This window comes from Camelus dromedarius, chromosome X, assembly GCF_036321535.1.
Source record: "Camelus dromedarius isolate mCamDro1 chromosome X, mCamDro1.pat, whole genome shotgun sequence".
Taxonomy (NCBI): domain Eukaryota; kingdom Metazoa; phylum Chordata; class Mammalia; order Artiodactyla; family Camelidae; genus Camelus; species Camelus dromedarius.
The window spans coordinates 22,290,307-22,314,225 of record NC_087472.1 but is presented as its reverse complement, the minus strand read 5'-3'; the positions used below and the strand labels follow the sequence as shown (position 1 = coordinate 22,314,225).

At 37.3% G+C, this 23,919-nt stretch overlaps 1 protein-coding gene across 1 annotated transcript; it reads left to right on the top strand.

Moving 5' to 3' along the window:
• The first annotated feature begins 559 nt into the window (after positions 1-559).
• SH2D1A (SH2 domain containing 1A) lies at positions 560-19,448 on the top strand. The gene is made up of 4 exons (XM_010983872.3): positions 560-922; positions 13,226-13,289; positions 17,920-18,061; positions 19,074-19,448. The coding sequence occupies exons 1-4, from the start codon at positions 786-788 to the stop codon at positions 19,112-19,114; spliced, it is 384 nt and encodes a 127-aa protein (XP_010982174.1). The 5' UTR covers positions 560-785; the 3' UTR covers positions 19,115-19,448.
• Positions 19,449-23,919: the final 4,471 nt, after the last annotated feature.

The following is a 23,919-nucleotide window of genomic DNA, read 5'->3' as shown; positions in this document are numbered from 1 at the left end:
CTTTGGACACAGACTGATTTTAGCACCCCAACCAGAACTTTGGGATCTTGGATGACAGGAAGGTTGGAAAAACTTGATTTGCCCAGGATCAAGATTGCTCAAGATGATTAGGATTGGAAGCGGAGGGTGGGCCGGGTGAAGAGAGGAGGCACTTGCCCCAAGTCCCTCCTTCACTTACTGCTGATTCTGTAGGAACCTCCTGGCTGTGCTCAGGAGTGATTGCTCACTGACAGGATAGTTTCTGTGTTTTGGTCTCAGAGCTTTGGGGCCTTTCATTCTCTGTCAGTATGTTTCTGCCCCAGGTGAAGGCAATGTTCAACTTGCCTCTATCATCACCCCCTTTGGGGACTAGTTAACCTAAGTCATGGGTCCCCTGGGAAAACTTCAGGGACAGAAGCATTACCAAGCATTCCTGTCAGGGTGCGGGTCTGCGGTGGTAGTACAGGCCAAATCTTGCGAGGACCTTCTTCCTGTCGTCCTCCCTGCTCCGTCCATCCGAACCCAGTGTTGCGGGGGTGGGCCTGGGAGGGGAATCGAACCCTCTGGCAATAACCAAGCTGATAAACTGCTGAGCTGGTTTTAATTGAAGTGTGAGAAGGAGGTTTTAAGGCAGGTAGACAACATCCTGTTGTTCGGGCGCTCCTCTCTCTTTTTTGCACATCTGGCTGAACTGGGAGTCAGGTGGCTGACTCGTGTGCCTGGTTGCAGCAGCGGCAGCGGCAGCAGCCGGGCGGCAACTCCCTGCCAGCGTCCCACGCCTCACCCGCCCAAGAGTCCCCCAGGCCATGGATGCGGTGGCTGTGTATCACGGCAAAATCAGCCGGGAGACGGGGGAGAAGCTCTTGCTCGCCACGGGTCTGGACGGCAGCTATTTGCTGAGGGACAGCGAGAGCGTCCCGGGCGTGTACTGCCTGTGTGTGCTGTGAGTACGCCGCGGCGGGACCGGGGACCGAGGGGCGGCAGGGGCGGCGGCGAGGCCTCCTCCACTGCCCACCGCAAGGCCCGAGGTCCCCCGCTGGGGATTTCAAGCCCCGGACCACCCGCGCTCCAGGAGGGGGCCTCCCCAGCGCCTTTGGGGGCGGCGGCGGCAGAGAATGCCCTCTGGGATAGGGAAACGCAGCCTAGAACTGACCTTGCCTTCGGAAAAAGGCTCAGGCTCCCGACTTCGTTTTGACCTCTAGGTCAAACTACAAGCCTGCAACGTGGAGCCCTGGGATGGCCCAGAAGCCAGATTTGGGGCCACCAGCTCCTTAGAGAAGGGGAAGCCTCTCTCTCCAGCTCTCTTTAAATGGCATTGGCGGTGTCATCCCAAAGGAAGGCCGTCCAGTTCCGGGAGAGGAAGAAGATCAAGCAACTGAATCCATCACTTTAAGAAGGCACTTCTTTAAGTGACCACTTTAAGAGCTAGTTAGGTCAGAATGCTGAGGAGGGGATGTTTGTGAATAAAACCGCCTCTCTGGATCTGCTTATTTAGCTTTCTTTAGAGGAGTTGTGTGGTGGGTGGGGAGGAAGGGGGTTTCAGAAATAGAGCCCTTGTTGATAAAATCTAGGACTGACAATAGCGGTGAAGGACACAGAGGGAAAACACCCTCGTGTGATTCAGCTTTGCCCTTTACCTAGGCTTCTCTTAGTCTAACGCCCCATTTTGAATCAAATGCACCTTCATCTTTGCTTCAGCGCTCCTGAGTTAGATCTAATCTTGTGCTAGTCTGATGCTGACTTTGGCAAATTAATCTCTCAGTACCTCTGTTTTCTTATCCATAAAATGGATACAATATTACTGCCTACGTCACAGGAGTGTGAGGGTTAAGTGTTATCATGCAGGTAGAAAAATTAGCACTAGACCTGACACATAGTAAATGTTCAGTAAAAGTAAGCTATTGTTATTATTATTATTGTATACTTTTTTTAGTCTATTTCTTTCAGTACTTATTATTTTTATTATATTCTTTCTTTTTTGGGTCAAATTCTCACGGGACATTTCTAAGGAAGAACCTTGCCCAGTCACTTTTTGTTAGCAGGATAAAAACACCGTGAAAACACCAACCCTGTACAGTAGGTTCTAAACAGAAAGAAAATGAAGGAAAAAGCTCAGTAGTAATTTTGGTATCTGAAGATACACTGCAAGATTTTGAAGTTCCTTCTGGGTCAGTTCCTTCTGAGCCTGGTGTTAGAGGATTTGCATTGTTTATTGTGTTTTTAAAATGGTCAAGACATGTTTGTGGCAACTCTCAGGCCATGCTAAATACATTTATTATAGAAGTTTCAAGGGAAATAATGTGCAAGCTATTGAATCTCTTGGGCTCAGAGATCTCTTGGATCTTACGTTTTCTTTATATTATTTTTTCCAAATGGAAACCAGAGAAGGTCAATAAAAGTCAACTAGTATCCCTAAGCTCTTATCAAAAGAAAGTGCAGTGAGTGGACTGGTGAAAGGGGCTTCTTACAGGAAGCTGACAAAGGAGGTAGTGGGCGCCTTAATCTGGAGATGAAAAATAAGGTACAAAAGAAGCCTGGGAATGGGAGGAAGAGCAGGGGACAGTGTGTGGCAGGATGCACCTGAAGCTTCAGACACTCTGGCCTCTATTGTTTCCCAAGCTTGCCAAGCGGGTTCCCCGCTTAGTATCTTCTCACTTATTGTTCCTTCTGCCTAACCCCTCAGAGATAACATCTTTGACCATCCTATCTCAAATAACTACCCTCTCCCTGTCACACTCCATCACTTCATTTTTCTTCAAGAAGCTTTAAACTATCTGATGTTTGCTTGTTTACTTATGTATTTCTGGGCTCTCCTGCTAAAAATTTCCATGAGGACAGGGACATCGTCTCCTGTATCAGGAACACAGCCTGGCATATGATAGGCACTCGATAAACATTTTTAAATTAACAAATGATTTATCAGGGCAAATACTTTTCCTTACTGCAGAGATATTTGGGGCTGATATCAAGAGGCCAAGGTGTGGACTCTGGGGAAGTCATTCAACTTCTTTGGGTCTTGGATTCCATATTTGTAAAACAGGAGTAGTTTATGTGTGCCCTACCTTCTCCATAGGATTACTGCTGATGAAATAGGCAAGAGAGAAGGACAGCCTTAGCCTTTTGCCCATGTAGGCCAGGACCACATAAGGAATTAATTTAGGCATTTACATTTACATTTTTATCAAACATTTACATTTTCATCCAAAATGAAATCTTGCATAAATGCGGTTTTTGTGACTCAGATTTCCATGCAAACTTCCTTCTGAAGTAGCAGAAAATAGACAAATTGGAGGCCCCTCTAGCATGCCTTTTGATGAGCTCTCCAGGTCCTAGAGGGTGATGGCTAGACTGCTGCAGAGGGAAGACACACGGATATATTGCCTCCTATGACAGTTTCTCAACCTTTTCGAGCCAAGGATCCCTTTCAATAAACATAAACATTCATTTCTCCTTTTTTAGTACCACGCTGCAGGAACAAAATCAAATTTTATTTTGAAATAAACCACATACTCATCTTCAACCAAAACATGTATGGTTATGATCTGCAGTAGAAATAACAGTGTAAATGGTGTCATATATACATAGGCAACAAGGTATAGCTAACAAGCATGCATTGAGCATAGGGTTCACTCAGAATAGTTTCTCATTCTATCTTTTGTTTATTCTCATTATCCGAGAAGGTTCGGTTGAGCTTTAGTTTCTGTATTTTTACTGTGGAAATCACATATTGCATATGCCTTTCGAACTGTACTTTAAACTATGCTTTCTAACTATGCTCCTTTTCCCAGTTCTGACCCCCCAATCACAGCCTATAGATATGGCCTTTTCTTCCATTCATTTTGGAAAATTGAGTCTCGTAAAGTATTAAAGAAATTTTCCATATATAGGATGGCTTACCTTCATTTAAAGTAAGAGTTTTTTCTTTCACTTATTTTCAATAAATAAATCTAGATTTTGGTATAAAAAGCCTATTTTTTAAACTTTTTTTATTGAGTTATAGTCATTTTACAATGTTGTGTAAAAAGTCTATTAAAATAGTTCTTAAATACCTATTCATATTATAGGAAATTTGAAAAATGTAGATAATGGAAGTGAGGAAAAAGCATCTATAGTTTTATAACCCAAAGGCAATTATTCTTGAAAATTAAGTGATTTTTGTTCTATATTTTAATAAAATAAATTATAAACACACATGTACTCTCATAATATTGTATTCTGCTGCATTTTCTACTTAACATGAAAAAAGCCCATTTACATATAATGTTCTTACAAATGATTTTAAAACATTATTTTTAATGGCCTCATGATAGTCCAACCAGTCCAACTATATTTTCCTTAACCAGTCATTTATTTTTAGACATCTGAATCATTCCATTTTTTTTGCAATTATAAATTCCATCATAATTTCATATTTCAGTCCATAAAGGTTTTCTTGTATTTATGATTACTTTTTTATAATGAATTTCAAGATGTGCAACTTCTAGATCAGAAAACACAAACAGCTTAAGATATCTGATGTATACGTGATCACCAAATATTTTTTCCTAAATGATTATTCCAGTTTATATATACGCTCACCAGTAATGCGTGAAAGTGTCTCTTACCACACCCTCCCTAGAAATGGGTATTCTTGTTAAAAAAAAAAATTCTTGAAATTTGATGTCTCATTCTTTATTTCATATTTCTTTAATTCTTTAATGAATGTCTTTTACGTGATTGGTAAACTGTTGTATTTCTTTGTTCATGAACTGGCTCTTTGTGTACTTTGCCCATTTAACCATTTGGATCTCACTATTTTTCTTAACACATTATGAGCTGTATATACTAATCCTTGATCTTTTGCAGTTATCTTTTCTCAGTTTGGTGCTTGCCATTACTTTTCTTTGACACACAAAAAAATTAACATTTTTAGTAGTCAAGTCCGTCACTCATTTTCTTTCTGATTTCTCCCTTTGCTTCCCAACTTAGAAAGTTCTTTCATCTCCAGAAGTGTCATAAAACTTCACTTCAGGTTTGTTTTAAATTTATGGTTTGGTTAGTTTACAGTTAACTCTGTAATTCAATTTGGAATTTTATTTTGATGTGCAGAAAAGATCTAATTTGATTTTGTTTCAAAATAGCTAATAATTTATAAATAAGACTTCCATTCCTGATTGATTTATTAGCTTACTTTACAATATATTAAATTTTTACATATAACAGTTATTGTTTTACAACTATCTGGCTCAAGTGATCTATTATTCTTGTACTACTAATGCTATATGATAATGCTTTAATACATTTAAAAAATTGTTTGCTATTCTTACCTGTTGGTTCTTCAAGATGAAATCTAGAATAATTTTGTTAAGTTAAAAAATCTCATTGAGGTTACATTAAATTATTAATAAATTAAGGAGGAACTGTCATCTTTAAAGAATTTGGTCTTCCCATCCAAAAACCTGATATATCTCTTGAGTTATTAATTTAGTCATTTCCATCCATCAATAGAGGTTTGTATTTTTCTTCCTGTAGGTCTTGAATAGTTTTTGTTAAGTTTATTCCTATTTATTGTGTGTATGAATGTATCTTTTTTTATTGAAGTATACTCAGTTCACAATGTTGTGTCAACTTCTGGTGTACAGCACAATAATTCAGTCATACATATACATACATATATTTGTTTTCATATTTTTTTATTTTTTTGTTTCTAATATAAATGGAATCTTTTCCCATCACATTTTCATTTGCAATAGAAAAGCTACTGACTTTATGTATTTTTCTTGTATTCATCCAGTATACTAAATGTTGTTAGTAATGCACATAGTTTAATTTAATTTAATTTAATTTTATTCTTTTTGGTTTTCAAGGTATATCAACTTTCTTTTCACTAATGTACCTATCTATGAGCCCTCACATTTCTTCCCTTTTCACTCTCAGTGTAGACAGCCATTGAGAAAGTCCTTAATACTCACTGAGATAGTTTGATGGTGATAAAGGAAAAACCAATTTAAAATATTTAAAATAACTAGTTTGAAGAAATAGTTGATTTCCATAATTCGCATCCTCTGTACATATCTGAGTTTGCTATTTATCTTATAGAAGATTTGGAAGAAGAAATGCTATTATATTCTTTAGCCTCAAGGACATATAATGAAGTCATTTGACATATATGTCTTTAGGTAAAAGGTTAATTATCTTTTTGTCCCTTAAGATTTAAAGGGTGACTGGAAATAAAGTGCCTAGCAAACAATTGAACTGGAGAAATGGAGGAAGGAGCAGTGATGAAATAAAATTCCAGCTCATTAGTTGTAATCGAGGGGAACAGTGTGGCAAAGAACTCAAAAGAATGAGAAATTATAACATAGAGTTAGTTTTTTAATACAATTGGATACATGGGTTGGTGCTACATTTATCTTTGTAATAATTTAGGCCCTTGGAATTATTTTGGATTATCTGAGTACAATCCATTAATAGCAAAGCAAGCCTGAAGGCCAGCCTAGAATTAAATTTGCAACATGCAAACCACCAAATGGACGGATCACAGAACAGTAAATCAAGTGTTGACTCCAGTTGACAGTGTAAAATTGAAGTTGAAAGATTAATCTGAAGATATCATTCAGCTTAAAGAGAAGGGGAAGCCTAGGTTGGCCTCTTTTGGGCGCTCCCCATCTGGCCTCTACGCTTCAGCCCCTTCCCTTGTTCGTGTCCTCAGTGGACACTTCCAGCCCCAAGGATTAGCAGACTCCCTCCCTTTTTGAAAACTGTCTTTTTGGATTCACCTTAAGACCGATTTGTTCATTCATTCCTTCTGATATATGAGAGAGGCAGCATAGAGAGTTGGTAAAGAGCCCATATCTTCTAGCCAGACCCTCTGAGTGTGCATCCCAATTCTGGCCCTTAACCAGCTATTTTATCTTGGGCAAGTTATTTAAACTTTCTGTGTCTCAGGTTCCTTACCTGTGAAAAGGGGGATGGTGATATTAATAGTACTTACCTCATAGGGTTGTTATTGAGAATTATTGCATCACTTAACATTTATAAAATTAATATGTAGTAGGTGTTTTTTAATATAAATAAAAGATCTCTAATTGCGAGACAAAGACCATCGTAGGAGTAGATAAATAAAATGCTATATGGCAGTTCAAGGGAAGAAGAGAGCATATTGTCATGACTCATCGAAACTGATATTATATAGTTTTACCATCAGACTTGAAGCTGAATGGCTTTTGATGGTTCTGAAAATTCAAATTCACTCTGAAAGAATGAAGATTGGGCCATAGGAAATTCAAAAACCTCTTGAATCAGAGCATAGTCTTAATAATGATGACTTTGTATAGGATGCCATTGCTTTGGATATGAAAGTTCTGAAATATTTGTCAAAAAATCAGTGACCATATAATTATGCCTTGAATTTTGCACACAACATTAATTTGTACAGACATAGACAGCTTGGGCACTAGCTTGCTTTATTTGCAGTGTCATGAAGAAGTCAGATGTAGCTAAACCTTTTCTTTTGTGTAGTCCTTGAAGTGGTGTAAAGAAGGAATTGATGTGGTTCTGTTAGTTTTACACCAAAATCTGTCCCCAACACTGACCCCTTTAGAAAATAAGAAATAAGTCAGGTTGCTTTCTTCTTTTCTATTTCTAACCAGAACACATTTTTAAGAGTTGGAGATAGCTTTTGAAAAAATAAAGACAAATTTTAATATTAGCAGGGAGTGAATCAACAGATGCTTTGTAGTCATTAAAATACAAAATACTGGCTAAGAAAATTAATTAATGGCTACAACAGCCACAAAAAAACTCTACTGTTTTCTACCAATTATTCACTTTCTAGATTCTTTTATGATAAATTTTAAATTCCAGGCTTATCAACAAGTGTGACAAAAGGTTTGATGGAAGAAGGAAGTTAAAATTACACTACTTTCTTGGTTTGTCTGTGTTAATGAGGAAGTCAGAGGAAAAATAATCCTAAAAGGGATGTAAAAGTTTTTAAAAATGGATGATATTTATCTGATTTGTGATTTTCTTAGTCTAGATTTGTAAATCTCCAAAGAGTAATTTTGCTTCTTTTTCTTTAAAAAAAATGTTGTTAGTCATTTGTCTAACTTTATAGGGAAAACTAATATGCAAGGATGCATTTATATTAGTTTAAATTTACTTCTAGGTTATATACATACAGGGACAGTTTTGAACAGTTGTAATCAGAGTGACATCTCCTTATGTCCACTTTTTTCCACATACCATCATTTTATATCAACATGGCCCGTGTGCTTAAAATTTTTTGAAAAATATAGCTCTCTAATATATTTGAATTTTGGTATAATTTTGAAACATTCTTTCTGCTACCATTTGAGTATTTGAGTAACATTCCTTAGGTTAGTTCCATTTTTTCACTATTAAAATAGAACTACTATGAAAATCTTTGTCAAATTGCTGTTTCCATTTCATTCCTTGGAGTATATGAAGATAAGCAAGGTCATTAGGTCAAAAATATGCACGGTTTTATCGCTCTTGTTATAATTTGCCAACTTATTTCCTAGAACAGTGATTTTTCAGCAGACAGGGAGAGAGTGTGCATAGTTTGAAAAAACATAATCAATATTTTAGTTTAATTTTATATTATAGATTATTGTTTCATAATTCAAGCTACAGAAAACAAAACTATGGAATCTTGTTGGGGAGGAGGGAGTAAAAAGTTCAGAAATACTACTTTATGAAGACTGAAACCATTTAAGAAGTTTCAGCTTATATTTAAATAAAATCGCATTCTTAAAGCATAGACTGAGTGATTCTGGGTGAGGTGGAATAGAGGTGCCCAGTGTGAGTGGAGGAAGCCAGCTTGATTTGGGGAACATTGCCATCAACATTCCCAATGAGATGTGAGCCTTCTCTATGCATTTTAACCAGTCTTTCTCTAAATTTAATGTTCCTACAAATCATCTGGAAATCTTGTTAAAATGCAGATTCTGACTCTGCAACTCTGGGGTGGGGCCTGAGATTCTACATTTCTAACAAGGTCCTCGGTGATGCACTGCTATTACCCTGGGAACTTGAATTGCACCGTTTTAAATCTCTTCCATCCGTGATACACAATGGGAGTTGACTACAGGGGATCCTTGTTCAGTTCAGCAACTTGGAAGTGAGAGAGATGAACTGCTGGCTTGTTTGAGGGGCTGAAGCAATTTTGCTCATTCAGAAATTTGAGGAGTTGGGAAGCAGGAGATTGTTAAAATCCGACAGGTTAATCACAAGAAGTTTTATGTGCCACTAACATCAGGTTGTTCAGAGACTGAAGGAGGTAAGGACTTTTGAAGTGGTACTCGGGTTCCTGCCGCTTAACTGAAAGTGCGATAAGATCAGATTCGTTAGGAAACAATTTTCAAAACAGACTCATTTATTTTGACTAAATGAGGCTGAATGATAGTAGGGAGATAGACTGATTGTATTTTTTAAAAAACCCACTGTTTTAGAAAGTGGGAAGCCAGTTGCCTATGATTTTGCTTGCATTGTTGCTGAGATTGTAAATAATGTGTTTCCTCAACACTTTTAATGATACTGAATTATTGCTATTAATCGCTAACCATAGGGGAAATGCAACTAAATGCGTATACTATTTCCCTGCTCCTATCTCCATTTTGCTGTGTGACTATAAGAAAATCACTTAAAGCCTTACGTTTAGAGTTCCCATGGTGAAAAATGGAAATCAAAGCTCTTGCCTTATTCCCCATAGAGTACTTACTGAAATCAGTGGGCTCTGAGGTAGATTTCAACTAAATTAAAAAAAAAAAAAAAAGACTTTTACAATGTAATTTTTAATGTTTATTTAGCATATTATTATATATATGCATATATCACACTATTTAAAATATGATCTCAATATTCTGGCAAACCTTTGTAAAATGAAACATTTCCTGTAATCACACCAGCAATTAAATTGACCTTTTTTTGATTTCACAAATTGAATAAACCTGAATAGAGTGTCTTAGATCTATTTTTTGAATCCTTTAGGTGATAGTACTGATGGATATTGATTAAAAATAAAGTAATTTAATCCACATCTAAAGACTTTTATAGGGGATTAATGGTAAATGAGGTCGATTACTCAAGGATGACCCTGTTTGGAATGCTTTAGAATCCTCTGTTGTTTTAGGCTTAAAAAGATTTATTTTTACCAGAGTTAAGCATGCATTCTAACCAAAGATGTATATTGACCTAAGCTTGTACCTAAGCATAACAATCAGAAAAGGTCTGAAATAAAACTCTGTTGGTGCAGATTCAGATTCATAATTTGAAACAATTCAGTATAAAATTTACTTTACTTTTCGATGAAGCAAAAGCTTGTTAGGCAAATTAAGTAGCAGTACTATATTTACTAAAATATACATAATTCATCTTAGTGTGGGGATCAAGAGCTGGGGCTCAGAGTCAAAGAGGCCTGATTTAAATCCCATCTTTGCTGCTTGATCTCTAGTGAGGCATTCGTTGCTTAACTTCTCGGTCTCAGTTTCCTCATCTATAAAATAAATATCACAATATACACTTCATAGGATTATTGTTGGGCCCAAAAGGGATAATGCACAGCACATTGCTGTGGGCTGAATCGTGTCCCTGTCAGAGTTATATGTTGAAGCCCCAACTCCCCCTGTGGATGTATTTGGAGAACCTTTAGGAAGTAATAAAGGTTACATGAGATCATAAGGGTAGGGCTCTAATCCAATAGGGTGTTGGCCTTAGAAGAAGAGAGAGATCTCCCTCTCTCAAAGAATGCACACAAAGAAGAGGTCATGTGAGCACACAGCAAGAAGGCGACTGCCTACAAGCCAAGAGAAGAGGCCTTGGAAGGAAACCTATGTCGCTGGCACTTTCATCTTGGACTTCCAGCCTCCAGAACTGCGAGAAAATAAATTTCTTTTGTTTAAGCCACTCGGTCTATGTTATTTTGTTATGGCAGCCTGAGCAGACTAATACAGATTTTGGTACTGAAAAGTACAGTGCTGCTGTAACAATTACCTAAAAACGTGGAAATGGCTTTGGAACTGGGTAATGGATAGAGGCTAGAGGAGTTTGGAGGTACCTGCTAGAAAAATTCTGCACTGCTGTGAGTACTGTTGGTACAGTGATGGATGTTAAAGGTCATTCTGATGAGGTCTCAGATGGAAATGAGGAACATGTTGTTGGAAACTAGGGGAAAGGCCATCCTTGTTACAAATGGCAAAGAACTTGGCAGAACTATGTTCGAGTATTTTGTGAAAGGTAGAACTTGCAAATTGGATATTTAGCTGGAGAGATTTCTAAGCAAAGTGTTGAAGGAACAGCTTGGGACCTCCTGACTGTTTATAATAAAATGCAAAAGGAAAGAGATGAACTGAAGAAGGAATTGTTAAGCAAAAAGAAACCAGACTTAAAGATTTGGAAAATTCTCAGCCTACTCACATGGCAAAAAATGAGGACACTTGGTCTGGAGAGAGCACCAAGGATGTGGCTGGATAATCACTCCTTAAGGAGATTACTTATGATGTTAACTAGCCATCCCAGAAGAAGCCAAGACTAGAGTCCAGACCAAAGCATCAGAGACACTGTCAGCTTGGACCAAACTGGACAGGACAATAGAACAATTTGGCTGCAAATATGCTTAATTTTTCAAGAAAATGGAAAAATGACCCTGAAGACAATCCAGAGATCAGCCTGGAGCAAGGCTGCTCCCATCTAGGTTTCAAAGGTGGGATCAGTGCCCAAGAGATCGAAGTGGATGTCCCTCCCCACCATCGGCCCCACTGCAGAGCCATGGGAGTGACAGTGCCACCCAGTGGACCTGGAGGGCAGAGCATCAATCCAAAAAGGATTTTTCTCAAGCATTAAGATCTAATGGAATTTACCTTATGAGGTTTTGGACTATTTTGGAACTTGTCACCCCTGTTTACCTTCTAATATGTTCCTTTTGGAATGAGAGTATCTATCCTATGCCTGTCCCACTTTTGGAAGCACATGACTTGTCTGGTTTTACAGGTTCACAACTGGAAAAGAATTTTGCCTCAGCATCAGTCTTATCCTGAATCTCACCCACATGTGATTAGATGAAATTTATATGAGATTTTGAACTTTAGACTTTAGAGTTGATACTGAAATGTGTTTAAGACTTTTGGGGCTCTTGGGATGGAATGAATGTATTTTGCATGTGAGAAGGATGTGAATTTTGGGGTGCCAGTGTTGGAATGCTATGGACTGAGTCATACCGCCCATTCATATGTTGAAGCTTAACCCTCAATGTGGCTGTATTTGGAGATAGATAGGCCTTTAGGATGTAATTAAGGTTAAATGAGATCATAAGAGTGGGGCCCTAATCCAACAGGATTGGTGGCCTTATAAGAAGAGTGATCTCTTTCTCCATGCACACTCACACAAAGAAAAGCTCGTGTGAGCACACAGCAAGAAGGTGGCTGCCTACAAGCCAAGACAAAAGGCCTCAGAATAAGACCTATGTTGCTGGCACCTTGATCTAGCCTCCAGAACTATGAGAAAATAAATTTCTTTTGTTTAAGCCACCCGGTCTATGGTATTTGTTATGGTAGCCTGAGCAGACTAATACAGAATGTAAAACTCTTCACATGTAGTAAAAATCAACTATACAGATATACAGTATGCATGCACACTGAATAGTGGGGGGAAGCATTTACCCCAACTAAAAAGACAAGCTGATTTCAAGAAATTTAGCAGGACTGCTTTTTAATTCAAATTACTATTAGTACTATAATATATTATAAAATTATACAGGAATATAGCATACTTATTATAATTAATATTATTATTACTGTTAACTTAAGTGAGTCAAATAGTACCTTATCCCAGTGAAATGTTTTCATCTTAAGCTCTATATGTACTTAAAAATAATGTAACTATACTTTGTTAAGTCTGTTTAATAACTCATGATGTTTTACCAATTACCATAGGTCTCTAGTTTCTTTCTGTCCCAACAGTCTCTCAACTTGACAAATCTTAGGAGTGTGAGTTCCCACATTAAAAAACAAACAAACAAACAAACAAAAAAACCCCGAAAAGATAAAGAAAGCTTACTGAGAACTGTGATTAGCTGGATATACTATGCAAACAAATTAGATTCCACAGATTTTTCTTTCTATGAATGCAATTGTGCCATATATGTGTGTCCCAGTATATGTAACATTAATATGTAATAGTTGAGACACCAATTTAGAGCATCCACTGTTCTTTTGGAATTTTTCAGTAATGGAAGTTTATTCTTTCACAGGTATCAAGGTTACATTTATACATACCGAGTTTCCCAGACAGAAACAGGTTCTTGGAGTGCTGAGGTATAGCTCTTTTATTTATTTTTGCTTCTGGGGGTATCAGGGAGGTGTTTGAAATTTAGGCTGGTTTTATAAAAGAATTGTCAAATCCTACATGCCCAAAATATTCATCAGATTCAAGTCACTAAAGCTCTAATCCAAAATTGTTCATGGATCATTAAGAAGTCTTTAGAGAATTTTGGTCCCAGTTGTGTTCAGCCGTCATAGTATGGAGTGGTCTCACACTGTGGGGAAGATAGCAAAGTTGAAGGATTGTGTCAGACGTTTAGTGCCTATGGGAAATTTTTTAAAAAGCATATTAAAAATAGATAAAAGGATTAAGTCAAAAATTATTTACCAAATGATACAAATACAAGTGCTGGTTCTATGGCAGATTAAAACAACATGACTCCTGTTTTCTAAAAGCCTATAAGACCCTGGGGGAGATACAATATGAATTAAATAGCAGTATGAGAGCCTGGAGTTTATTGTCAGATGAATCTGGGTTCTAGGTCTGATCCAACCCTCCCCCCTTCCTGAGCGGTCTATGACCTTGGGTAGGTTATTTAACTTTGCTTTGAACCAATTTCTTCATGTATAGAATGAGCATAAAAATAGTCCCTTACTCATAGGGCTTATTTGGAAGATTAAATGAGATAATGCATATAAAGAAAGTTCTTAGCCATGGGACCTGGCACGAAGCAAGCCCTGAAAAATGAGAACCTGCCCAAGTTGCTGAACAATATGATTACATACAGTCAAGCGTTACATTATTTAGCGTAAGGGTTCAAAGAAGGGAGGATTTTCCGAGTATCAGGGTGTGTGGAGGCAGGACGCCCAGCTGAGCCCTGAGGGAAGGACATGGCGAGGTGGGATAGAGGGCACATTTCAGTGACTTTTTAAACAGTGCTCTACAGAATCCTAAGGCTCTTCCACCTGGGTGCTTCGGAGTTGCCCAGGAGGTTACAGAGGGAGAGGAGGACATATGTGGGCATGCTTTGGGTCCCCAGTTTGTCTTTCATCTGAGCAGGTCCTTTTATTTTGCTTATCACCTGGGGCAATGAGAAAGATTTCAATAGGAAAACGAGTTCTGATGGCTTTGAAAACATTTAACAGTCATTGTTCCATTGCAAGAAATGCCTGTAGAGTGAACCTCTTTCCAATACCAGGATCGTATATTACAATACTACCAAAATAGAGGTCTCTACACCTGAAACTTTTGACTTCAAATGCTTTCTCTGATTTCTGACTCTTTCAAACAGTCTGCCTTTATAATGAAAGCACTTCATTATGAACTGTTTGAAAATATAAATGCTAATATCAACAGCTATTAATAACTCAATCTATGCATTTAAGAAACTCTAAAGTCTAGACTTAAAAAAAATTAGAATAGCTCTAACCTTTACAAATGCATCAGTAAACTAGGAAGCACAAATTGCAGACTACAAATGTTTTGAATTACTGAGATGAATTAGGGCAGTTTTTCAAACACATTGTTGCTTTATAACAGGATAATTAATACTACCATACTAATTAGAGGAAAAGCAGCACCATTTCTAATAAAAAGTGTTTATACCTGTTTATTTTTTTTAATTCTCTGCATCACTGCAGAGATGATTGAATAAAAAATTAAATTTCACTTATTATGAGAAATAGTTGTGTATATATACATATATATGTATATAATTTGACCAGAAATAGCCCTTCACTCTAGAGAAATAGCCTTTAGCTGCTGAAGAATATTCTTTATGGAAAGGTTCTTCAATTAGTAGGGTTTATCTAACCTTTTCTTTTAAACTGGTTTTTTTCCATTTCAAATATAACATCCTTTGCACATTGTTACATGTTTGTGGTCATGTTAAGGAAGAGAGGGCTTATTGAACACAAATGCTCTCTGACCCATTTATATAATAATATTGTAATTATCTGCACCAAGAGAGCAGAAGATTGGCACGTTTTGTCCAAAGGGAAAAGAGTTTTTAAAAAACAAAACAAAACAAAAACCAAAAACCCCTTAACATTTATTTTTGAAATGCATATTGCATTTTTTTTCTGTCTACTAAATTTGCCTTCTTAGTTATGTTTCTGCTAAGGTGATATTAAACTAACGTGTATTCTCAGAGCTTATATCACCCAAAATTTCTCTAGAGCATATTGAATACCAGCTGTGATCCAAAACATGTTTCCATGGATAACTGAGAGTTGACAGTATAGGAAATGTGCAAATTTGAACAATAGCTGAGTTCAGTGACAGGATGGGAGATGTCAGTGGTACAATTCTTGTGGTAAATGTATTTTCAAAATTGGGTAAATAACAGATATTTATATTGCTTTTTGGAACAGTGCTTTAGTTTGCCATGCTGCAGGAAAAATCCTGGCAGTAGCACTCTATCTTCTGTGCAGTGGCTGTGCTAGAAAGCTAGGTATGTCTGAGATTTGTTTGAAAGAGTAAAATGAAATTGAACCCTGGATCCACTGAATTATGAAAGACAAATATTATGTGAATTTCTAGTTTGATACAGACTTTTAGATTTTATCATTGCCTAGTGTATTTATTTCATGTGACTCAGGCTAAAATTTTGCCAAATTGTTAATTCTTAGAATTCTACATACAGTCACCTACCATGAATTAACATGGCATTGTCAGTAGTACCTTGTAAAAAATATACTAAGCTCCCCTTGCTGACTTCAGTGCTTTTGGGCTTTTCTGGATATTTGATCATCAGTAGATGAGTAGATGTTAAATAATTTTACTTATTGACCTAAGCAAAGCACTATAAATTAGGTCAGTCATTTGCCAATGACACATTGCATGCCAAATTCAAATTGCTGTTTTACACCCAGTGCTTTTATTCTCCTGTGTTAGCGTGGATAATCAAGGGTTAATGGTGTATAAATCCCCATAAAAAAGATGTTTCTGTTGATAAATGGTTTTACAAGCCACAAGAACAGCTAAAAAGATGTGTGGTTTGAAATCTTTCCACACCGAGGGAGTGTATAGTTTCTCCTCTGGTTGGTGACTTCACTAGAACTTGTTTGGTCTAGTCCTAATCTGAAAGGCAATAGACTGGGTCCTGGGATCTAGAGCCAACTCTGCCTCTGGTTATCTGCGTGACCTTGGGCAAGCTGAATTCTCTCTTTGTATTTCCATTTTCTTATCTGTCAAATGGGGATAACCAAATCAGCCAAAAACTGTGAGGAAGTAGAAGGGGCAAGAGAAGGGAAAGTGCTTTGAAAGTGAAAAAGTACTCTAAGAAAGATCTAAGAAGGTATTTTGAGCCTATGATCTGCCTTTGCAATTTGGAGATTCTATCTTGGAGGCAAGGAACTGTTCAGACTCTTGTAAGAGTGGCCATATTATTTTGGATGGGGTCTCAGTAGAGTTCTGGAAAGGCGTTTTGACCCCAAGGGTGGAGCTGAGTGGGAGTGTATTCTACCTCTACTGAGGCTCCAAGCTGTGTGAGCCTATGAGTGGACACTAATTTAAAGCTAGAAAGAACTTTTTCAGTGTTTTCTATGAAAAACTGTTTACCCCAATGTAGGAAATGACCAAGAGTTATGATGGATACAGTGTGCTATCTTCAGCATTTAGTCTAGTTGACAGAAGTCTGTATGCCAGCCTTCACGTTTTCTCATTAAATGCTAACAAACAGCTCCCACCTCCAAAATTTTCCAGATGGAATAGCTGAAAAACAGCTTTCTAAAAAAACCTGTCATTGTTCAATTGCTTATAGCAATACTATTTTATTTCATGTAAAAATGACAGTTTTGAGCTGCTGCCGAAAGCTTGGCTCAGACTTTTGGAGGAAATTGTTGTTGATTTCAAGCAGTGTCTTTGCAAGAGAAGTGATGCCAGGAAAGGAGTACATTTTAATAGTCACCTGCAAATAATGATCCCTTCAAAAACTAACCAAATAAATAAATAAATAAAGGTGACCTTATAGAGTCTTTCATTTTCATGTCATAGAGAAAACCTAGTAGTTTTTAGTTTTATAGTGAAGTGTTGACGGAGAGAGCAATTTTGGGGAGGATAGGGAAGCTTCCCAAGGAGGAAAAAAATTGAACGTGAAGGATGAGGCAGGACATACCATGAGGTGAAAGAGCGTGAAGACTAACTAGCCACGCATCGTGTGCATCATAACAGCCAATTTGTAAGTTCCTGTGTAGAATTTTATAGTGTGGAATGATGACAGGGAGGATGGCTTCTCATTGTTGTTGCTTTGTTTGTTTCTTGGCTTTTTTGTTTGTTTTTGGTTCTTCAGGCTTATTAATGACCTGTAGGATCTGTGTTTTTTTCTCTGTTTAACTACATCCTCTCTGTTGGTGAATTCATTGTGGGTAATGGCCTGTGTACCCGTAGAGGTTCGGGATGTGATGGGTAGCAGGAAGGGCAGGGCGATGAGCAAGAGCTTGTATAAACTGATACTACCCTTGGGAGAACTGAAATGACAGCTCATTAGCTCCTCTTGCAGGGAAATTCAGCCAACCATAGTAAGCTCTTCTAGAGTGTTGTTTTTCCTTCTTCCTTATGTTTTCAAATATTTGAACAAGTTACACAAATGTTACCTCTCTAAGCATCCCTTGCACATTTTGTAGGCCCTTTTGGTATCATTAAGAGGTAGATGAATAATCTGCTTGGCCTTTTATTTTCCAGACAGCACCTGGGGTACGTAAAAGATTTTTCCGGAAAATAAAAAATCTCATTTCAGCATTTCAGAAGCCAGATCAAGGCATTGTAATACCTTTGCAGTATCCAGTTGAGAAGTCCTCAGCTAGAAGTACACAAGGTGCTACAGGTATGGTTTACTGTTCATTTTTGACAGGGTTTGGAAGCTCAGTGCTATGAGTCAATCTATTCATAAACATATAGTTAGAGGAAGTTCTGTAAGAAAAAGGCGAAGACAGTACATGTAAGCAGCAACTCAAGTGAGAGGGGGCTATTCATATGCTGTGATTTCCATATGCTGTACTATAAGCTTTTAATAAAACTCTACAAAAATATAAAAAAATCCCATGAGCCCACAACGTTTTAATTTCTCTTGTCCCGTCTTGTTTTCTCCAGGCTGTCTGTTGACACATAAGTACCATTTCACTTCACTAATTCATACACAAATAATTTGAAAGATGGGACATTCAGAGAACATCTGGGCTTCTCCTTTACCTTTGCTTAGTAGACAGTGTTTTCCTCTCAGGGATGGAAAGGCTCCTGTTAGCTTGGCCCAGGTGATCCTGATTTCTGAATTTGTGGTGCTTGAATTAATAAAATTTTATTGTAGCAAAGGAAATTAATAGACTTTATTATTCCGCTAGCACAAATTGTTACATCTCCAGAGCAAAGCTATTTTAGTGTATGTGTCAAGCTAGTGACCGAATACTAGCCAATGTCCGCAGCTGTCAAATATGTGATTGTAGGTTCATCTATGGGAAGGGGTTAATCATTTGTTTGGAGTAACGGGACACTCCTTGATTTAAACAATAAATATTTATGATAAAAGAAAATGAGTTGTTATTTCCTTTTTTGACAGGGACCCAGGCTCAGTCATAAACTGACTCAAGTGGTGAATTAAATTAATGAGTAGTTAGTCTTTATAAAAGAAATATAAATACAACTCCAATTTACAAATTGGCTTAGTATTCCGTTCTTTGTAACTCAGTTTTAAATACTAGCTGCTTGAGCCATATCATTGGGTTATATCTTTGTGAACTTTATGCAGTGGGAAATTTTGCGGTGATACATTTGAGTTAACCTGTAATTTTAATAGCTTGTAAGTTTATCTTTTTTTGATTTTTGTTATTATTTTTCTTCAGGGAGAAGAGAAGATCCTGATGTCTTCCTGAAAGCACCATGAAGAAAAATAAACACCTTGTACTTTATTTTCAATAATTTAAATATATGCTAAGTCTTAAATATTGTAGATAATACAGTTTAGTGAGCTACAAATGTATTTCTAAAACCATCGTAGCCCTGTAATGGAAGCATCTAGCATGATGTTAAAGCTGAAATGGACTTTGCGGATAATGAGAAGCTTTGAAATGAGGATTGGGGAAAAATAATTCCACAGGTTCTTTTCAGTTATTATATTTACAAATGGGGAACGATTTAAAACGTAATGATACTTTATAAACGATTAATGTCAATTCTTGCCAAATATAAATAAAAGCAATCCTCCGTTTTTATCAAAAAACATCGTTTTTAGTGAAATATTATTTGATAGCTACTGAATTTAAAATGTCTTGCTTGATTACGTGGCAAGAAGCTGGTTGGGGTCCCTCATCTTTGTCATGCACGGCTCTGCTTTAGGTATTATGCTCTCCAGTGGCTGTGGTGTTGTAGGCTCTTGGGGATTTATGAAACTGTGCACCGTGTGCTAAAAACAAGTACTAGACAGAGTGAAGAATTTCTGTTGAATTTTGAAAGCAACCTTCTTGTCTAGTGTTCTGATGTTGGGCAGTAAAATCCACGGACCAATCTGGAGATGAAAAATCCAATTTAAAATATGCTCTAAATGTTTATTATATTTAATGCTACAGGATTTGAAATTATATTAAATATCTGATGAAGTGGACTTTGCTTCTTTTCATTTACCTCTTCTGCCCCAGTAGTTGCCACTCCATGGAAAACCTCATTTTGAAAGGAAGCTTCTGCAGCTGGGCTCCTTGGCTATGGCTCCTGAGTAGCTGATTTACAAGCAGTCTCCCTATGAGGTGGCCCTGCAAGACCATTGGAAGCTTACGAGTTACGTTAATTTTTGACAATTTCAAGTGATTGCAACCTAAGTGAGAGCCAAGATTTTACGCAGTGATGGGTATTGCTATTTTCTTCTCACTTTTATATTTTCATGACTCTTGCGATTTGATTATATGTCAAGTTGTTTCAGTGCTCATAGGATTCGTTCACTCAGCAAACACAATAGGCACTCGGGTAGAGAAGTAAAAACACCTGTTCCTTACGCTCAGGCAGCTCACTGTCTAGTTGGACAAGAAAACAATAGCAATAAAAGACAATAAAAGAAAGTAACAACGAAAGACAAGAAAATAACAAAAGGTGATAAGTACATGGTAAGTGAAGTTCCTAATGTGTAGGTAGATCTGTCTTTTTTATTTAAAGGTTCTACTCCATTTATAGTTATTATAAAATATTGACTACATTTCCTATGTTGTACAATATATCTTCAAAGCTTATTTAATATAGAATAGTTTGTACCTCTTCATCCCCTACCCTTATCTTGTCCCTTCCCACTTCCCTCTCCCTACTGGTGTCCACTAGATCTCTATCTCTGTGAGTTTGCTTCTTTTTTGTTATATTCACTAGTTTGTTGTATTTTTTTAGATTCCACATATGATATCATACAGTATTTGTCTCTCTCTGACTTATTTCGCTTAGCATTATTATGCCAAGTCCATCCATGTTGCTGCAAATGGCAAAATTTCATTCTTTTTTATGGTCAAGTAGTGTTCCATTGTGTATATATGTATATACATATATACACCACATCTTCTTTATCCATTCATCTGTTGATGGACACTTAGGTTGCTTCCATATCTTGGCAATTATAAATAATGCTGCTATGAACATTGGGGTGCATGTATCTTTTTGAATTAGCATTTTTGGTTTTTTCAGGTATATACCCAGGAGTGGAATTGCTGGATCATATGATAGTTCTATTTTTAGTTTTTTGAGAAACTTCCATACTGTTTTCCACAGAGGCTGCACCAATTTACATTCTTACCAACATTGTATGAGGATTCGCTAGGTAGATCTGTCTTTAGAAGCAGAATGAGTTAACCCAAATACTCTTGCCCGTGGTCTATAGGAAAAGGCTAAGTTTCATTCTAAACTAATAAGTTGGCATTCTGGGTTGCACACGAGTGGTAGTGAGCTCGGTTAATAATTAGTGACCTACCAAGAGACAAAGCTACTCTCTGTTGGCAAGATATGATTTCTGAGCATTTAACCTCGATGCTGTGAGAGTACAAAGGTGGAGTATGACCACAGTGATGTATAGTGAGCCAGTTACCATTTCTAGAAGTAAAAGCATCACTTTAACTTGTAAAAGAATTCAGACAGCTGACTTTCAAGATAAAATGAACATGTTCAGATACTTTTTAATTATTTGTAGCTTGGGTTTAAATTTTAATAGGTGTAACTAATTTTTACTCTAATTTGTTCGTTCTGGAATAATCCTAAATATATGAATTGTTTGCATGTTCCTTTACCAAAGCTTTTTTGAAAAAGCTTTTTTGAATCATTAATGGTTTTTCATATTTTAATAAAGCATTTGAAAGCTTTATTTTCCTAATTTGTCTTAAAATATTCCTTTTAAAAATATTCAAATATAGGTACTATTAGTTTACTAAATAAAGCATTGATGAAGGTCATCTTACTTATCTTATTGGACCAATTACCTGAAAAAGGCAAGTGCTTTTCTGATTTTGCTACTGTCACATTTTCCACTTGATGCCTACCCACTGTCTTCTTCTGCTGGCTTTTTATTCATCCAGTTTTTTTCACTTTTTCTTTCCCAGCATAAGCATCCTTGCTATTTCCCAGTACATAATAACTTGCACCTTTACAGAGGTCATATCCTTGCCATATGTAAAATATTGCTGTCTAACATATACCTGTAAGATGCTGAGTAAAGGTAGAAACATGCACATATATTTTCAAGTGTACACCTTTCTTAAGAAAAAAAAGTGTGTCAGCAAGCCCACAAGGAACATGACAGTTTATCAAATACTTGCTCCTTTCCTCTGAAATTTGTTCTTAAGAGATAAGGTCAGTAGGGAGGCAAGCTTAGGTAATTGTGCCTTTGGCTGTTACAAGCAGGGAACCTCTGTGGTAGTACATAGGTGGAATACGCCTACAGAGGATGCCTCTGATTAAGTCTTTGGGTATAAACTGAGGGCTGGATTTAAGATATTATTTGTGGTAGAATGGATAGAGAACTTAAAATGTGAGAAACAGCTTTAAAACCTGTGAAGAATGTTTAGATACCAGCTTATGTTTTATTTGATTCACTTTATTGGGTTCAGAATCCAGAGTCTATTAATAATAAAACCCAGATTTGCCCTTGAGCATTTCAAGGTTACAAGATGCCTAGTGTTCCTGTTAGTGGGCTATAAATTCAGCTTTGTCGCCTATGTTTGCCCTTGCAGTAAATGGGATACCATAATTTTGCAGTTTGCAGCTAGGGATGAAGTTAAATTGCCCAGTTTGGACACTGATAATTTGAGACGATAGGCCAAACTTGTAGTAAAAGACTGAATTTTCATCATTAGGTCATTTGCTTTTTAAATGAATATTTTTATGTGGAAAGAATATAACAAACCTGATGGACTTCTCGGGTTTGTCACTGATTAGCCCTGTGACCTTAGATAAGTCAGTCTGTTTCTATTATTGCATTTACCAAGCAGGAACAATTATATCTTGCTCACCTCACAGGATTATTGAGGTACTAGAATTATATAAATTTAAGCTGGTAATATTACTAAACGTTTAAATAACATTGATGTTCAAAGATCTCTAAAAGTGAGGATGACTAGGGAAGGAACATGGCGAAATCTCTTATGTCCTCTTTCTTTTTGTATTGAGGGCGGGGTGCGATGCATAGTTTGAAAAAACAATCTCCAGGTGATACTAATATTCCCCCATTCCCCGCCCCTCTGCCTTGTTGCTTTTTGCTGATTGGTTGTGTTGAAACAGTTGGGATTATCTTCTGCTCTGTGAATCTTTTCACTGTGTCTGTATATATTATGGTGAGCAAAAAGGCAGCAGGGCATTTTACAGGGGTGTAAATTCCAGGAGTCCAAGCAACTTTCAGTAACAGGCTGTTTGGATCATAGGTACCCCATTACGATCAAGAAGAATTTTGGAAGATCCGTTGGCCAGCTCTCCCAGTGTCACTCGTAAACATCTTGTGAAAAATAAGTGCCAAATGGTGATTGTAACTGCCCAGGAATTGGGGCCTTGGAAGACTTGTTGTTTTTGAATCTTTCCTGATTGTCGCCACCACCCCACTCCACCCACCCCATTCATTTTTGGCCAAAGCATTTGGGTGCCTTGCTCTCCCCCACTCCTGTTTTGCAATTCTTTGTTTTCTTCCTATTGCCGAGAAAGGCATCTACAGGAGAGAGAAACCTTTTAAAAAGTCATAGCCTAGAGGCATTTAAACTTGAAACAGCTATTCCTCTTTTTAAAAAATTTTTTTTCAGTTAAATGGTCATTTGTGTCAGGGATCCTATATGTATGAAAAATAGAAGTGAAGAGACATCTGCTTAGGATTAGTGACTTTTGGATTTCTGCACCTACATTTTCAAGATGACGGGGTCTTTTGTTCCCTGTTAAGGAGCCACTTTTTAAATCTCAGGTGACCAGACTGACTTGAGAATACAGTTTTGATGCAGGAAAAATAGATATGGGGTGTGAGGAGGGCTGTGTCCCAGGCTTTGGTTGAGCTTCGAGCAGGAAAGAATTCAAGAGTGAGACACAGTTGAGTAAAAGTAGATTTATTTAGGGATACATCAAAAGGCAAAAGAAAGGCCACAAGGTGTTGGAGTTGGGTGCTCAGATTAGAGTAAAAGTAGGTATGCACTCCATAGACAGTGTGGGCCATCTCCGAAGAAGGAGAGAGAGGGGGTGACCAGGAGTCGCAAC

What these genes read in the sequence shown, in the direction of transcription:
- SH2D1A (XM_010983872.3), top strand. Translation starts at nt 786, where the DNA reads ATGGATGCGGTGGCTGTGTATCACGGCAAAATCAGCCGGGAGACGGGG. An exon ending in CAGGTTCTTGGAGTGCTGAG is followed by an intron (nt 13,290 to 17,919) that starts GTATAGCTCTTT and finishes TTTATTTTCCAG; the next exon opens with ACAGCACCTGGGGTACGTAA. An exon ending in AAGTACACAAGGTGCTACAG is followed by an intron (nt 18,062 to 19,073) that starts GTATGGTTTACT and finishes ATTTTTCTTCAG; the next exon opens with GGAGAAGAGAAGATCCTGAT.